Source organism: Pelobates fuscus, chromosome 2, assembly GCF_036172605.1.
Source record: "Pelobates fuscus isolate aPelFus1 chromosome 2, aPelFus1.pri, whole genome shotgun sequence".
NCBI classification, from domain to species: domain Eukaryota; kingdom Metazoa; phylum Chordata; class Amphibia; order Anura; family Pelobatidae; genus Pelobates; species Pelobates fuscus.
In genome coordinates, this window is record NC_086318.1 from 291,057,493 (window position 1) to 291,071,476 (window position 13,984).

General features: G+C 39.7%; 1 protein-coding gene across 1 annotated transcript in view; it reads left to right on the forward strand.

Moving 5' to 3' along the window:
• DACT2 (dishevelled binding antagonist of beta catenin 2) overlaps nt 1–13,984 on the forward strand; it is a 30,126-nt gene that overhangs the window by 12,904 nt on the left and 3,238 nt on the right. The window contains exons 2-3 of the mRNA XM_063441254.1: nt 889–1,021; nt 10,191–10,490. Coding sequence (XP_063297324.1) covers nt 889–1,021; nt 10,191–10,490 — 433 coding nt within the window. The remainder of the gene's footprint in view (nt 1–888; nt 1,022–10,190; nt 10,491–13,984) is intronic.

The following is a 13,984-nucleotide window of genomic DNA, read 5'->3' on the forward strand; positions in this document are numbered from 1 at the left end:
AAGTAGAGGTTATGGAGCCTGTGCTGTATTGTTGCTGTTTGATAGTGCTGTGTTTGCAGATTTCTTTTTAAGTAGGGACATGAAGAATATTTAAAAGTAACTGCTATTGGGTTGGCTTCACATACTGAACTCTCTCCTAAATACAAATGCCATGAGTGTTCCCCCATGGCACAGCATTCTTGAGAGGTCCAAGTCTAGTAGGGGTTATTTTCAAAAGTGAGAATACAACTTGCATTCTAAGTGAATTTTAAATTTAAGGTAAACGCAGCCAAACTGGGAGCATTCTCCAGTTTAATAATGCTTTCAGTTTAGCTACTTTGACCTTAAATATGAAATTCACTTTAAATTCTGAACAATACTCACATTAGTAAATAACACTTTAAGTTTTTCATAGTTCTAGGAGTTTTCATTTAAGATACAAAAAATATTGTATTATTATTATTATTATTATTATTTTTATTATTGGATATTATCTAAGAGGAAAGTTTTCTCTTATCCCTTCCTACTGATGCACATATATCCAAGATGTACTATTTTTAAAGCTGTTTGCTTTATATCTGCTGGTATTTATGGGGTGGAAAGATTTATCATTTCTTTATAAAAGTTGTATGTTACATTCTATTTATTTAAAGACATTCTTTGAGGACCATTGCACTCTTCATTCCTTGCTATTTTCTAAGCAGCTTATCACTTGTAGAGAAAAAGAAAAGAACACAAAAAACTAAAAAAGCAGCAATACCATTTAGAATTTGACTTTTGTTTTATGAATTAGAAAAATAAAGTATATTCAAAGTACATCTATTTACCTCTTCTTTTTGTTTAAAACACTTATTTGCAATTTTTATTGTTTTTTTTAAATTTGTTTTTATCTATCTCTTATTTTAATAGTCTCGTTTGAGAAGGCAAGATGTTGGTTTGAAAAGCCACTTGGATCAGCTCGATCAGCAAATCAGTGAACTGAAACTGGATGCAAGCAAAGCATCAAACGAACATTTGGATTGTGACAGTCGACCTAGCTCAGGTAATACATTTTACCATTTATATGATTTTATTATTAAAATAGTGCCGAATTCTAAATTATATCTGCATCTGATAAATGCATAATAAAACTGGCAAACCTAAAGAGCCAATAATGTAGAGCTACATGGCTACAAGGGTCATACATAAATGAACCTTATACATAAATGATAAAATGAAAATGTTGCAGTAGAACAATGCAGCGGTGTTATGGTGTGGACAAAAAGCTAGATAACTGGTTATCCACACTCTTTTGAATTGTTTACCTTATCTTACAACATACACAATGTATAGCATAATACAAACTAGGTTTCAATATTTCATTGGTCCTATAGTGTAGCTGTGTTCCTTCATGTATTAAATTCCAATTTTGTACGTTCATTTTGAACCTGGCTTTATGTAAACCCTGCCTTTAGTTGAAAAGTCAGTGTTTACATTGAAAAGCGTGCAGGGACAGTATATAGACTACAGAACAGCTACATTAAGCTGTAGTGGTTCTGGCTATTATAGTGTCCCTTTAAGAATTGTATTTTTGACATTTAAATCTGTCTCCTAACTTTTTTAGCTGGCTCCTAGATTTCAAGCAAATTTGTCAAGCCCTGCCTTAGAATTCAAGAAAGATCCAAACAGACTCAAGAAAAATGCAACCGATTTAGTGCTGTGACTATTAAATAACTTAAGCATGTAAATGCAAGTAGATTTTATAGATATAAAATTGTAGATTATGCTAGCTTTAGTGTACCTATAATCTTAATTTTATTAATGACAGGAGGCGAGTATTTGCTTAAGTCTCTCTTTACTAGAACTCCACAGCAGCACAGAAAACAACCAATCAGAAAAAAGTTAGGTACTATAAAACTCCCCTCCCCATGCATCATTTCCTCTTTCAAGCTGCGACAAAACAGAATAAAAGGCAGAGAACATCATGGGGAAGAAACAAAGTCCTAGATACGATGAATACAATGATGTCCACCATCCGAGAAGAACTGCCAAACCAGATAGTGTTGATGGACTGTAAACTGAAACGAGAGAAAAACAGAATCGAACAGGTTGATTATCCAATGAAATGTACTCTGAATAAACATGTAGGTACCCAAAGTAGCAACCAAATTAACCTAATATGTAAATATCCCAACCCTACTTATGGAAAAAAACAGACATAAGGAACAAGCGACAGGTAGCAGAGACAACAAACAGAGTTGTATACTTACCTGATAATCTAAACCGTAACATTAAACAAGGGAGGGACAAGAATGGGTGGGAAATACTCGCCTCCTGTCATTAATAAAATTAAGATTATAGGTACACTAAAGCTAGCATAATCTACAATTTTATAACATGACAGGAGGCTTCGTATTTGCTGTTTCAACGCTCAGTTCACCAATCCAACGCTGTTTGTGTCGCTGGTAATTATTCCAGGAAATCTCAGAGTAATCCTAATCGGACATTCCAAATACGATAAATGACAGCCGACGGGTCAAAGAAGATGTCAACCGACGAAGTATCTCAAATACGGAAAAAAGCACCCTCCGCCGGTAAATCCATTGTACGTGGTGTAGCAACCTGTTTCCTAGAAGTCGGTCCATGAGCTGGTAATCTGACCTATTAGCTACCTTCCTGTAGTAGTATAACTTCGAAATCCGATCTAGGACTTAGGGTCGCGAGAAGAAAACTGACACCAAGTCACAACTCATGATCCGTAAGGCGGTTCCTCCGATCGTGCCAGGGCCATTCGGCGATGCGGCCTTGCAGGGAGATCTCCAATCTCCAGGAACGCACCGAAGACCACCACCAAAATCGCAATAGTAACCGAGGAGAAACTTTCGTACCTTCCTGTCCTACCCGGTGGGGTGTCTCAACCAAGCATAAATTCATAATGCAGGCGAGAGTGTGGCCAAACCAGCCGTATACTAAGTGATTCCAACATCCCAAACGGGCTTGGTAAACTTCGGACGTCGTAGAGAAAAGGCTCCAAAGGACGTCCATTCAGGGTTCCGAACTGAACTTGAGTGGAGGAACGGTGGTCGACTATTCTGGGGATAGGGAATCCCGGAAATCTTCAAAGGAATGGGAAGTGCAAACAGGAACGCAGATTCCCATCCAGAAATGCCCCCGTCCAAGAGTGAAAGATGTCTGTGTAGGAGTCGGGGTATACCAGGTACCACCATAAGGTCTCGTAGGTCTCCTCGACGATAGTTGAAAAGTAGGGAAGCGCGAATCCAACAAAAACGGCTCCTGTGAGGAAAAACTAGAGTATAGACGGGGGTCCTCCATCTCCGAACCCTGATCACCAGGATTCTTATTCGAGAAGCCGGGGCAGTCCTGCCAACTTATCCCAAGATCTGATGACCGTGAAGGTCAAGACAAACCGGGTTATCCGGTCTTACCATGTGAACATACGTACGATTTTTACCCTCAGAGCGGGTAATGGGCCCTCCTAATCCTGTTATCCGAGTTGGGCAGAGCCCGTTTGCTCCATGAAGGTCCCCGTATCTCCTGCCACTCAATTATGGGAGAAACTGCCTGAGCAGTTGTTCACAATGGACTGGATATCCAAAAACAGAAAGCAATCCTCTGTTTTTTTTTTTTTTTTTTATGGTGCAGAATATTCCCAAAACCTGCACTCACATAATACCTGAGTTCCATCCGATAGCCGTACCATCTCCAGGAGTGTGTATAAATAAGAGGGAGTCACCCTCGTTATACCTCTGTGAGAATATCCCTCCATTACAGTAGATAGACTAGAGGAATCCAGTCTAAATATGGATATCTCACATGACCAGGCAGTCCTCTATATCGAAATCAGGAGCACGGACGTCAGATCTACTGGAATGCAGGAGGGACGCCCCTCCATGTAGTCATCGACCTCTGGCACAGGTACAAGTCTGTGTGCTGAACAAATGGATGGCACCGTAGAGCGTCGAGTGTATGAGAGAGCCGCGCTCTCTACTAATGTGATCAAATAACGTGCCAACGTCCAGCTGATAGCCTGAGCGGGCCGCACCCGTAAATAACCAAACAGTAGAGTCTGCATCCGTGACCGTTCCTCTCTATGAAAATGTTTTCTCCAAACATGACCCCTGTATCCAGCTCAGTCTCTGGCTGAGGTTGAGGGAGGGCTGCGCCCTCCAATAACAAATCAGTGTCCGGTTCCGTATCTGAGAGGGTTCGCTCTCTGCTCCAGAAGATAAAATATTCTCGGATCGAAGAGATGGAGGGCCGCACCCTCCTGTGATCCAAGCTAGAGTCCCTAGAGACTCAGGGTGACCAACTATAGGGTACACCAAATACGAGTATCAGCATAAGGCTGAGGGAAATCTAAGGGAAAAACACTGGAAAAACTATCAACTGACCGTCCAGATCCCGTGCGCGCGCGCGGGGTCCAGGCGGACCGTTGGTAGTCTGGGGAAAGCTGGAGACGTTCTCCGCAATCCACGAGTACCCAGGAGGTCGGAGGAGGTCGAGTCCGGCCTCTCGACGACCCGAGCGAAAGGAAAAAGAAGTCACGAAAACAAAAAAGACAACAAAAACGTAGATACGAGAAAAAAACGCAAATTCTATCTCAGCTAGAAGGCAAAAGGGCAGGCCAGAAGGCAAGACAAGTAAGCCCCACTGAACAGGGCCAGGAGCTAACCTCGCGCAGGGATAACTACCGATAGCTATCCGGATACCGGGAGGCAGATACGAAGTTAGTTGATAAAGACAAGGAAAAAAACACTGCGTTCTCCTGTAGGTGTCTGAGTACCGGTCCTTGCCTGTGCAAAGTTCTCCTTGGAGATGTGCCGTCGCCGGATTGGCGCAATCCGCGGATGTGTGTCCGGGATCTTCATAGGAAAAAACTTGCCCTTCAGGTCTGAGGTTTAGGGCCTTCACCCTACCTGTCATATCCAGATGGCCGTATATTGGTGTCCTCTTGGATAGTATGGCAATGGTGCCTGTCCGGACACCTGCCTATTTCCATGTCACTGGTGGGCACTGGTTTCTCCTCAGTGGTATTCCCCCAGGCCTGCGGCCAAAAGGGATAGAGCAGGCCCAGCGGGCCAACTAATGGACACAGAGTAGTTGGCCAAGGAAATAGGCACCGACATAGTAGGCCATAGAAATAGGCACCGACATAGGAGGCCAATAATTGGGGCACCGGCATAGCCGGCCGTACTTATGGGCACAGAGGCCGTACTTATGGGCACAGGCCTAGCAGGTCGTTCTTATGGGCACAGACATAGCAGGCCGTTCTTATGGGCACAGACATAGCAGGCCATTCTTATGGGCACAGACATAGTAGGCCGTTCTTATGGGCACAGATATAGTAGGCCGTTCTTATGGGCACAGACATAGTAGGCCGTTCTTATGGGTATAGACATAGCAGGCCATTCTCATGGGCACCGACATAGCAGGCCATTCTTGTGGGGCACAGACATAGCAGGCCATTCTTGTGGGGCACAGACATAGCAGGCCATTCTTATGGGCACAGACATAGCAGGCCAATCTTATGGGCACAGACAAAGCAGGCCAATCTTATGGGCACAGACAAAGCAGGCCAATCTTATGGGCACAGACATAGCAGGCCAATCAATGGGGCACAGACATAGCAGGCCAATCAATGGGCTGAGTGATACCAATATTATTAATAACATGCATTTATATACAGCGTCTTCCAATTCCGTAGCGCTTTACGGTGGGTATCGAATGAGTAACGAGGACCTCTGAGTTCGGGTAGAGGTCCCCAAAATTGTAGATCCTCAGGGCATCTTGTGACATAGGGCCCTTAGGCAATCAAGCCTTTAGGCAGCGTAATGCTGTCTGAGTAACTTGAACCGGGACTGGCAGTCCCTAAATGCCCAGCAGGCAAACAGCGGTATCCCAGCTGTATTGGTATAAGCGGAAGTTGTCACAGTGATTACCATGTCCCTGAAAGTAAGATACATAGAGCGATACTCACCTTAAACTGTGAATTGGTATGCACAAGCTCACACAGAACTGTTTGATGACTCAATCGTAAATATAGATACCATCATCATCATCTCTGAAAATATTGAATAGAATCAGTGTAGACTGGTATTCCAGATCCAGGTCTGTTAACACTATATGTATGCCATGGGCAGTGAGTTCATACCAGAGTAGTCTCCTCAGAGACCCCATAGCTGGACCCGAAAGGTTATATACTGCGAGGCACACTAATCCAAGCTCACAATACCTGTAACTCACAGGAAACCGCGATATACACTGTCAGCAAAACTACAATATCCTGAGATATACACAGCAGTCAAACTCACCGCAATATGTGATATACACTGTCCGTAAAAGCACGCAGCAATCTGCGATATACACTGTCAGTAAAAAACACCCAGCAATCTGAGATATACACTGTCAGAAAACACCTAGTAATCTGACATACACTGACAGAAAAACCTATAATAATCTCACATACCCAGTCAGAAAAACACACAGTAGTCACATATATACTGTCAGAAAACACTTAATAATCTCATACACCCAGTCATAAAAACACACAGAAATCTCGTATACACAGTCAGAAAAACACCTAGCAACCTCATATACACAGTGAGAAAAACACATAATAATCTGATAAACATAATCAGAAAAACACACAGCTATCATATATACACTGTCAGAAAAACACATAGTAATCTGATATATATAGTCAGAAAAACACACAGCTATCTCATATACACCGTCAGACAAACACATAGTAATCTGATATACACTGTCAGACAAACACATAGTAATCTCACATACACTGATAGAAAAACGCATAGTAATCTCATATACACTGTGAGAAAAACGCATAGCAATCTCATATACACTGTGAGACAAATACACAGCCAGAAAATAAGAACTGTCATAGAAAATCAGAAGTCTGACCTATAAAAAGCCCTAAAGCTCACAGCAAGCTGTGAGATCAACACTAAATAACTATAGTGATATATGTGGAATGTGGAAAAACTGCTGAGACCCGCCGGGGAATCTCAGCAGGGCAACAAACGCAGAGATCCGACCGTGGAAGGAGGAGGGGCCGTGAGCAGGCGCCCCTTTCTCCAGCCGGTCGGATCCACGAGGCTGAGGGAAAAACCCGGCCGCGGCGAGGCGGCCACGTGCGTGAGCAGACCCGGTCGCGGGGTGCTCGCGTCTGACCGCGAGGAACCCCGGGCGCCGGCAGTCTCACACCAGAGCTCGGGGAGTCAGAGGAGGCAGACAAACGGCTAGTCTCCTGACACCCCGAGCAGAGCGCCCGCATCCCCACAGGGGAGGGAAACTAGTAGAATGGCGCCAGGGAGTGGAGAGGAGGGCAAAACAAACAACAGGGATCCCCAGGGGCTCCCCCGATACCACAAACATCCCCAATGACACAGGGGAAACGAGCAAAAAAACATGCAGAAATCATGAAGCAGAAATAAAAGCAAAAACGGAAAATAATATAAAAACAATATGTATATCAATAAAATATGGATTCAAAATAATTATATGACCAAAAAATGTACATAACATAGGTATAACTAATGCTATAACATAAAAATATATATATGAAAGTACAATATATATATAAGCAAAACAACATGACTAAAATAACAAATATACACCCTAAATAAATCATAATAAACCCAAAGCCACCAACTAATATTAGCAGGAGGCAGAGGTACTCTGACCTGTACTGGTGCGGAGCAGCAAAGAAAGAGGAAATGATGCATGGGGAGGGGAGTTTTATAGTACCTAACTTTTTTCTGATTGGTTGTTTTCTGTGCTGCTGTGGAGTTCTAGTAAAGAGAGACTTAAGCAAATACGAAGCCTCCTGTCATGTTATAAAATTGATCATCAGTCCAAGCTTTTGAAGCTTATGGCACTAAACAATTGGTGACTTGTGATGTAGACAATTCCGTTTTCATTATTATCCTCATACTTTTGGATTGATGCCTATTGTAGAAGCATACAGCCTCATTGCAAATGTTTAAAGATGTTGCGTGCATTAGTCTTATCTTTTGATGCTGTATTATTTTTAATTACATTTTGTTTGGCCAGACAAAGTGCTCAGTTTTCCATTTGCTTTAATGTACCAATGGCTTTAGGCCCATTTGTTAACAAAATATGTTGAAGGATTAAGGGCTTGGGTGTTTATACGCGAAATAAGAGTGATTAATATTTTATTAGGTTGTGCTTCAACCTTTTGTGTGATGCAAAAAACAAAGTATGGGGCGTTGGTTGAATTTGACAGTTACCAAATCACACAAAATGCAACTTTCTTCTCAACCTGAATGTTAATTGTACAATGTTAGGCAGCTTTTGTAAGTTAGATTTCTCTTTATTTGCATCTTTTTTTAAACAATAACAGTATTTGTAATTGGTATTATTGTGTTATATGTATCAAAGGCAGGATGTATGTATTATAAGTGGAATTTAGCTTAAATAATCTCCACACAGGAAAACAATGAACTGACGTAAATGTTTAGCATTTAAGAGACGAATATTTATAAAATATTTAATCCTCTATGGATATAGTCTTGAATGACTTTTTAAACATGCATTTAATTTTAATTCCTTCTATAATAGTCCTTTTATATTTTAAATTGATGCCAAGCCTAATGTAGAGAAGAACTAAATCCAATGTTTCTAAATGTACTTAAAATAAAAGTGGCAATAAGATTTACTCCAAGGTAATGTTTTCGTATTTGGAAATTCAGATAAGTAGATGGGGAAATTAAAATCAGAATATATACAATATATATTCACCTAGTGAATTCAGCTTGACTGATGCTGAAGTATATATATATATATATATATATATATATATATATTTTTTTTTTTTTATATAATTGTTTTTTTTTATTGTTTACTTTTTTTTTTTAAAGAAAATACTGCCACTGTTCCACACACTGTAAACTGGACACAAACCAACAGTCCAGGATTCAGTGATTTCCCAGTTCATGTTCCATGAGTTTACTGAGAAAACCTGTACCGTCAGTATTTCTTGGGTTGGGAAGCACTTAACTAAAGATCAAACAAGCAATATAAATAAATAGGTATACAAAATTTAGCATCAGGTCGTCAACATGCTATATGTTATATAATACAATTATGACACGTCAAGCATGTTGGCGGTATTTTACAGCAATGGTTAATGAGCATCTGATACATGCACAACATGCCTTCCATCTTTAAACCTTTAAGGTCTGCCATGTTTTCATGGACTTGGTGCAAATGATGATCAGCCATAATAGAGATAAAATCTTACTCCATCTTATAATTTTTCAATATTATTAAGTTCTTTACTTTGAGAATAGCAGCAAATGTTACCTTTGACATGTAGACACTACTATCACACTTTTGCTAATAATATTAAACAATGTTTAGAAGAAAGTGTCTCTAGCACAGACTAATAGCGCTGGAAGAGTGTTCTAGTACTAAAAAAACATCTGTAGTAATTTGTGCAAATACAGGGGCAACATATTCTAGAACAGAGGTAGGCAACCTTTGGCACTCCAGATGTTGTGAACTACATCTTACCTGATGCTTTGCCAGCGTTATAGCTGTAAGAGCATTGGGAGATATGTAGTTCACAACATGTGAAATGTTGAAGTTTGCCTAACCCTGTTTTAGAATATGTAATACACAGAAATCACAAGAAGTAAAACATGTTTTGGATGGGAGGATCTGCGCTGAAATGTATGTCAGCATTTCATAAAACACCAATATATTCTGCAACAATTTATGCATCAAACGCCAACATATTCTGCAACAATTTATCATATAACGCGATGCTGCTTGATGGTGTTTCTGTATTGTGCAAAAAAAATTAAAAAAGTGAAATGATTGCAGTCACAATGACCAGATCTCAATTTAAAGTTCAGGTTATTTTCTGACACTTAATCAAACTTTTATTTTTACACTGTGTTATTTGACACTGAGGAGTTTATCAGGGTTATTTACTAAAGTGAGAGTTGCAGGGAATTCAAATCGAATTCAAAGTGACTTTAACATTTAAAATCAAACTAGTTATGCTATCTTTTTCAATTTTTTGGCCTTTAATTTGAAATTCACTTTGAATCCCTGGCAATTCTCACTTTAGATATATATATATTTTAATAATGATAAATACACATCCATTTTGTGTCCATGGACAAAATAATTGTATTTTATTTTGCTCTTTTTTTTTTTTGTAGGTTTCTATGAGCTAAGTGATGGCGGCTCTTGCTCATTGTCGAATTCTTGCACCTCGGTGTATAGCGAATGCATGTCTTCATCTCGCAGCAGCCTGAAGCCTTGTTCCCAGGAGCTCAGGAACCGTTTAAGTGTGTTTGACTACAGGCCAAGATCAGCAGATGAGACCATTGTGCATGTCTCCTCTCCCACTAGTAATTTCCAACAGTTTGGAGATTACTCCAAGGAAGTCAACCAGATGAAAATAAACGTTGATATTGCAGTCAATGCACCGAGGCAAAGAACAAGACCCGTCTCAACAGGTGAGAATATTCATATATAATTTAATTACTGTAATTACTCCAGGAATGTCCAGTAGGGATCTTCAGAATTCAGATTTTGTTTTGACCATTATACTTTTTTAATCATCATCAATACAAGCTTATATTTCCTTGAAATACAATGAGATCAATAATATATATGCTAATGGATTGGTTGAATTAATGGCAGACAGATGGTCTTTTTCTCAACTGCACATGAGTGTAGATCATTAATTCACTATTAAATTCTCAGTACCATAGCCACTTCACCATACTGAAGTGATTAAGGTGCAAATACCATATTCCTGCAGCCTTTTAAAATGTTCAGCCATTACATAGATACATTATTTTATCATATTGTTTTCTGTGTGTAGGGCTGCCTCTATGGGTTATGGCTTAGCTAGTTGGAAATTACTCTTCCTGGCTGGCAATATCTGTTATTTTTGAATTTGGTGTCAGAAAAAACAGGATTCTAAGCACCCCAGATGCCTTTGATAAGCTTTACAAGGCTAGTTTACACACACAGTGCTACCAGACAATTGTCAGGCAATTAATCTTTCTAAGATGAAAACACTTTCATAAGTGTCACTTTTTTTTTTTTAACCCATAAACTGTCCAGCATTAATCCTAACCCTACACTAACCTTAACCTAACCCTAAAGCTTTCCCTACCCCAACACTAAGGATAACGGCTTAATCTAACCCCACCACTAAACCAAGCCCCAACAATAAGGTGACCCATTGCTAATATCAATTCTGATATTAGAAATGAATTGTACTGTATTTAACACAGTAGATGGTGGTATGTTGCCACTACCTACTGGCCATTTTTTGAATTACACTTAAACCGAATATACAGAGATCAGTGTTTGGAACCTGGCTAAGCCCAGCACTGGCTATGCCTATTTAAAGAGCTGCTTCCAGCGGAGCAAGTAGTTCATGAAAAAATGGCCACAGGAGACAGAGGAGAGCCCAGGGTATCCATTGATACCTGTGGTTCCCTAGTGTGAGCAGGGATTTAACCCTGCACATAACATATAAGCAAGATGTTCTATGCTGCCCTACATTCTTTGAAGCACCCATATGTAGGATGGCATAGAATGCCGTGACAGTGTTAATGGGTAAATCTCAATGAAAACACCCATCTCTTGAAATTTGTCCTCACTTCTTCTCTTTGAGAAGCATTAAATTCAAAGAATTAAGTGCTGGGTAAAGATGCAAATCTAGCTTTTTAGTGCTTTGGAAATATTTGAACACATTTTAGTAAATGCATATTTTTTTGGCTACAATTACTTATATATGCATAACAAATGTGCATTTTTGGACCCTGAGGTTACCTTTAACTTTCTGCTGTGCTTCTCACACAAAATATTAAATTTGCAGTCCCCTCAACCCCAGGTCTAATCACAATACTAAAATTACATTTCACCTGGTGTCACTGCATGGAATGTTTTTTTAAACATTTCTGAATCTTCAACTTACGGTACTATAGTTTAAAAGGAAAATTTAGCCAAATTATGTAAATGGTCAACATAAGCACCTTGACAAACTGTGCTCCTTTCATAAGTTAAGGTTCAAATAAGTTTTTTTTTTTCATCGAGTCCCTGTACACAGAGAATTATTAGACCCTACTCACTCAGAAATGTCACAGGGTGCAGCTGATATATAACCCTGCCAATCCAAGTAATTATGCATGATGGGTGTCTGTTTAAGTTCCCCCCTCCTCTAAATGAGTCCTTCAAAGCTTTCTTATGTGATAAATTGAGCTGCTGCTGCTAAACTACATATTCCAAACACCTATGGTTAACATGGTTAACATGGCTCTTAAAAATAAAGAGTAAGCTAGAATTATTTAACGTAGTCACTGACTTACTAGTTAGAACAGACTTTACCACAGCAAAAAGAGGCACTTTCAAGGAACGCTCTGCACCAGAACTACTACAGCACTCTATGGTGCTACTTGGCACTACCTATAGTGATCCTGGAATTCCCTGGCACCCCCTATTGTAAGTAGTCAAACTGTTATACAATGTGTTGACCTCTTACTTGGGGTTTATCAGATGCCACTCTCTGCTTGGCAAGCTCATGTGCTGAGAGTGTCAGATAATCAATTTTAGCCAATGAGCTAAGCCCTGCACCACCGGGCTTAGCTCAGACAGAGAGCTAAAACTAGCTCTGCTCCAAAAGGGGCAGACTTGCCAGAAACGGGGTGGTTCCACCTAAAAGGTTGTGGATCTGCCAGAGTTCATGGCATGTTATCTTGCCGTGAATACACTCTAGGCTACCTGTCCATCCTGCAGGCTTTCCCACTAAGGGAAGAGTCTGTAGGGAGCATAGTTTCAGTGTTGTCTGCAGGGTCCTAATGCCCTTAATATAGCAGGAGTGCCCCAAACCTATCTAATGACTAGCTTCCTAGTGTCACAAAAAGCGAGACACCAGGGTACAAAGGCAGGATGTTGGGACAGGCCTTGCAATCAGGATGGTTGAGAGGCATGGCTAGGGGAGGTGTATATACACTACATTACACTGCACTTGTTTTGTTTGCTTTATCTGTATCATACAATTTAAAATATGTGGTTAAGTCCATCCTGGAGTGTACCTTCCAACACTATAGTTTAAATGACATGCAATATCATAGCATGTCACATGTAATATCAAGCTAAAAACACTTTTAGAAATGTTGAAAAACAGATGTGTTTAAGTGTCTCCCCAGCACAGTCTAAATTGCAGGAATATTGAGAAAAAGGTATTGTCGTTGCCTTTAACAGCCCAGTCAGGGGGATGGAAACCAATTTGCTTACATAAAGTATATAAAGTAAATATTGGAAGATCAGCAGTCTCAAGAGAGAATAATAGAGGGCAGTCACCTGCCAAATCCAACCCAAATCCCTGGAAGGATGATGATAAGTAACACCGCTGTTTACCACAATGCCAAAGATTTAAAATATTCTTTCAGATCATGAGTTAATATAATTATTAATATAAGGTTCACTGCTATTTTAAATACTTAGTACTATATGAATCCATAAACACATAATGTAATACTTTTTGTCATTTAAAAAATGTTTTTCAATTACTGAAAAATCCTTTGAACAAGGAATTAGATTTATACAAAAATATCGCAAACTGTAAAGTGGGTCAAAGTTTTTAAAAGTGGAGGAAAGCAATCAGAAAGAACATTTACTTGGTTTCCTTAGTGACGTGAACCATGCTCTGTTTTTTTTATTTGCAGTACATTTATAAATCACCTTCACTGTCTTCATTTATGTTGCGTGTATATTAAGTGGCTATTTTTCATTCTGTTTTAACATGCAGTGAAAGCGTCCTGCAAAGGTTTTCAGGCAAAAATAAAATCTAACTTAATGTTTTATTGTGAGAGATTTATGAAAGCAAAAGCTTTCATGTTCTAGGGCAAATTGCTTAATTAAATGTAGTCATAGATCCCTTAACATTTAACACTTGCACCCAAAATTGCACTTGTCTAGCTAATTAAAACTT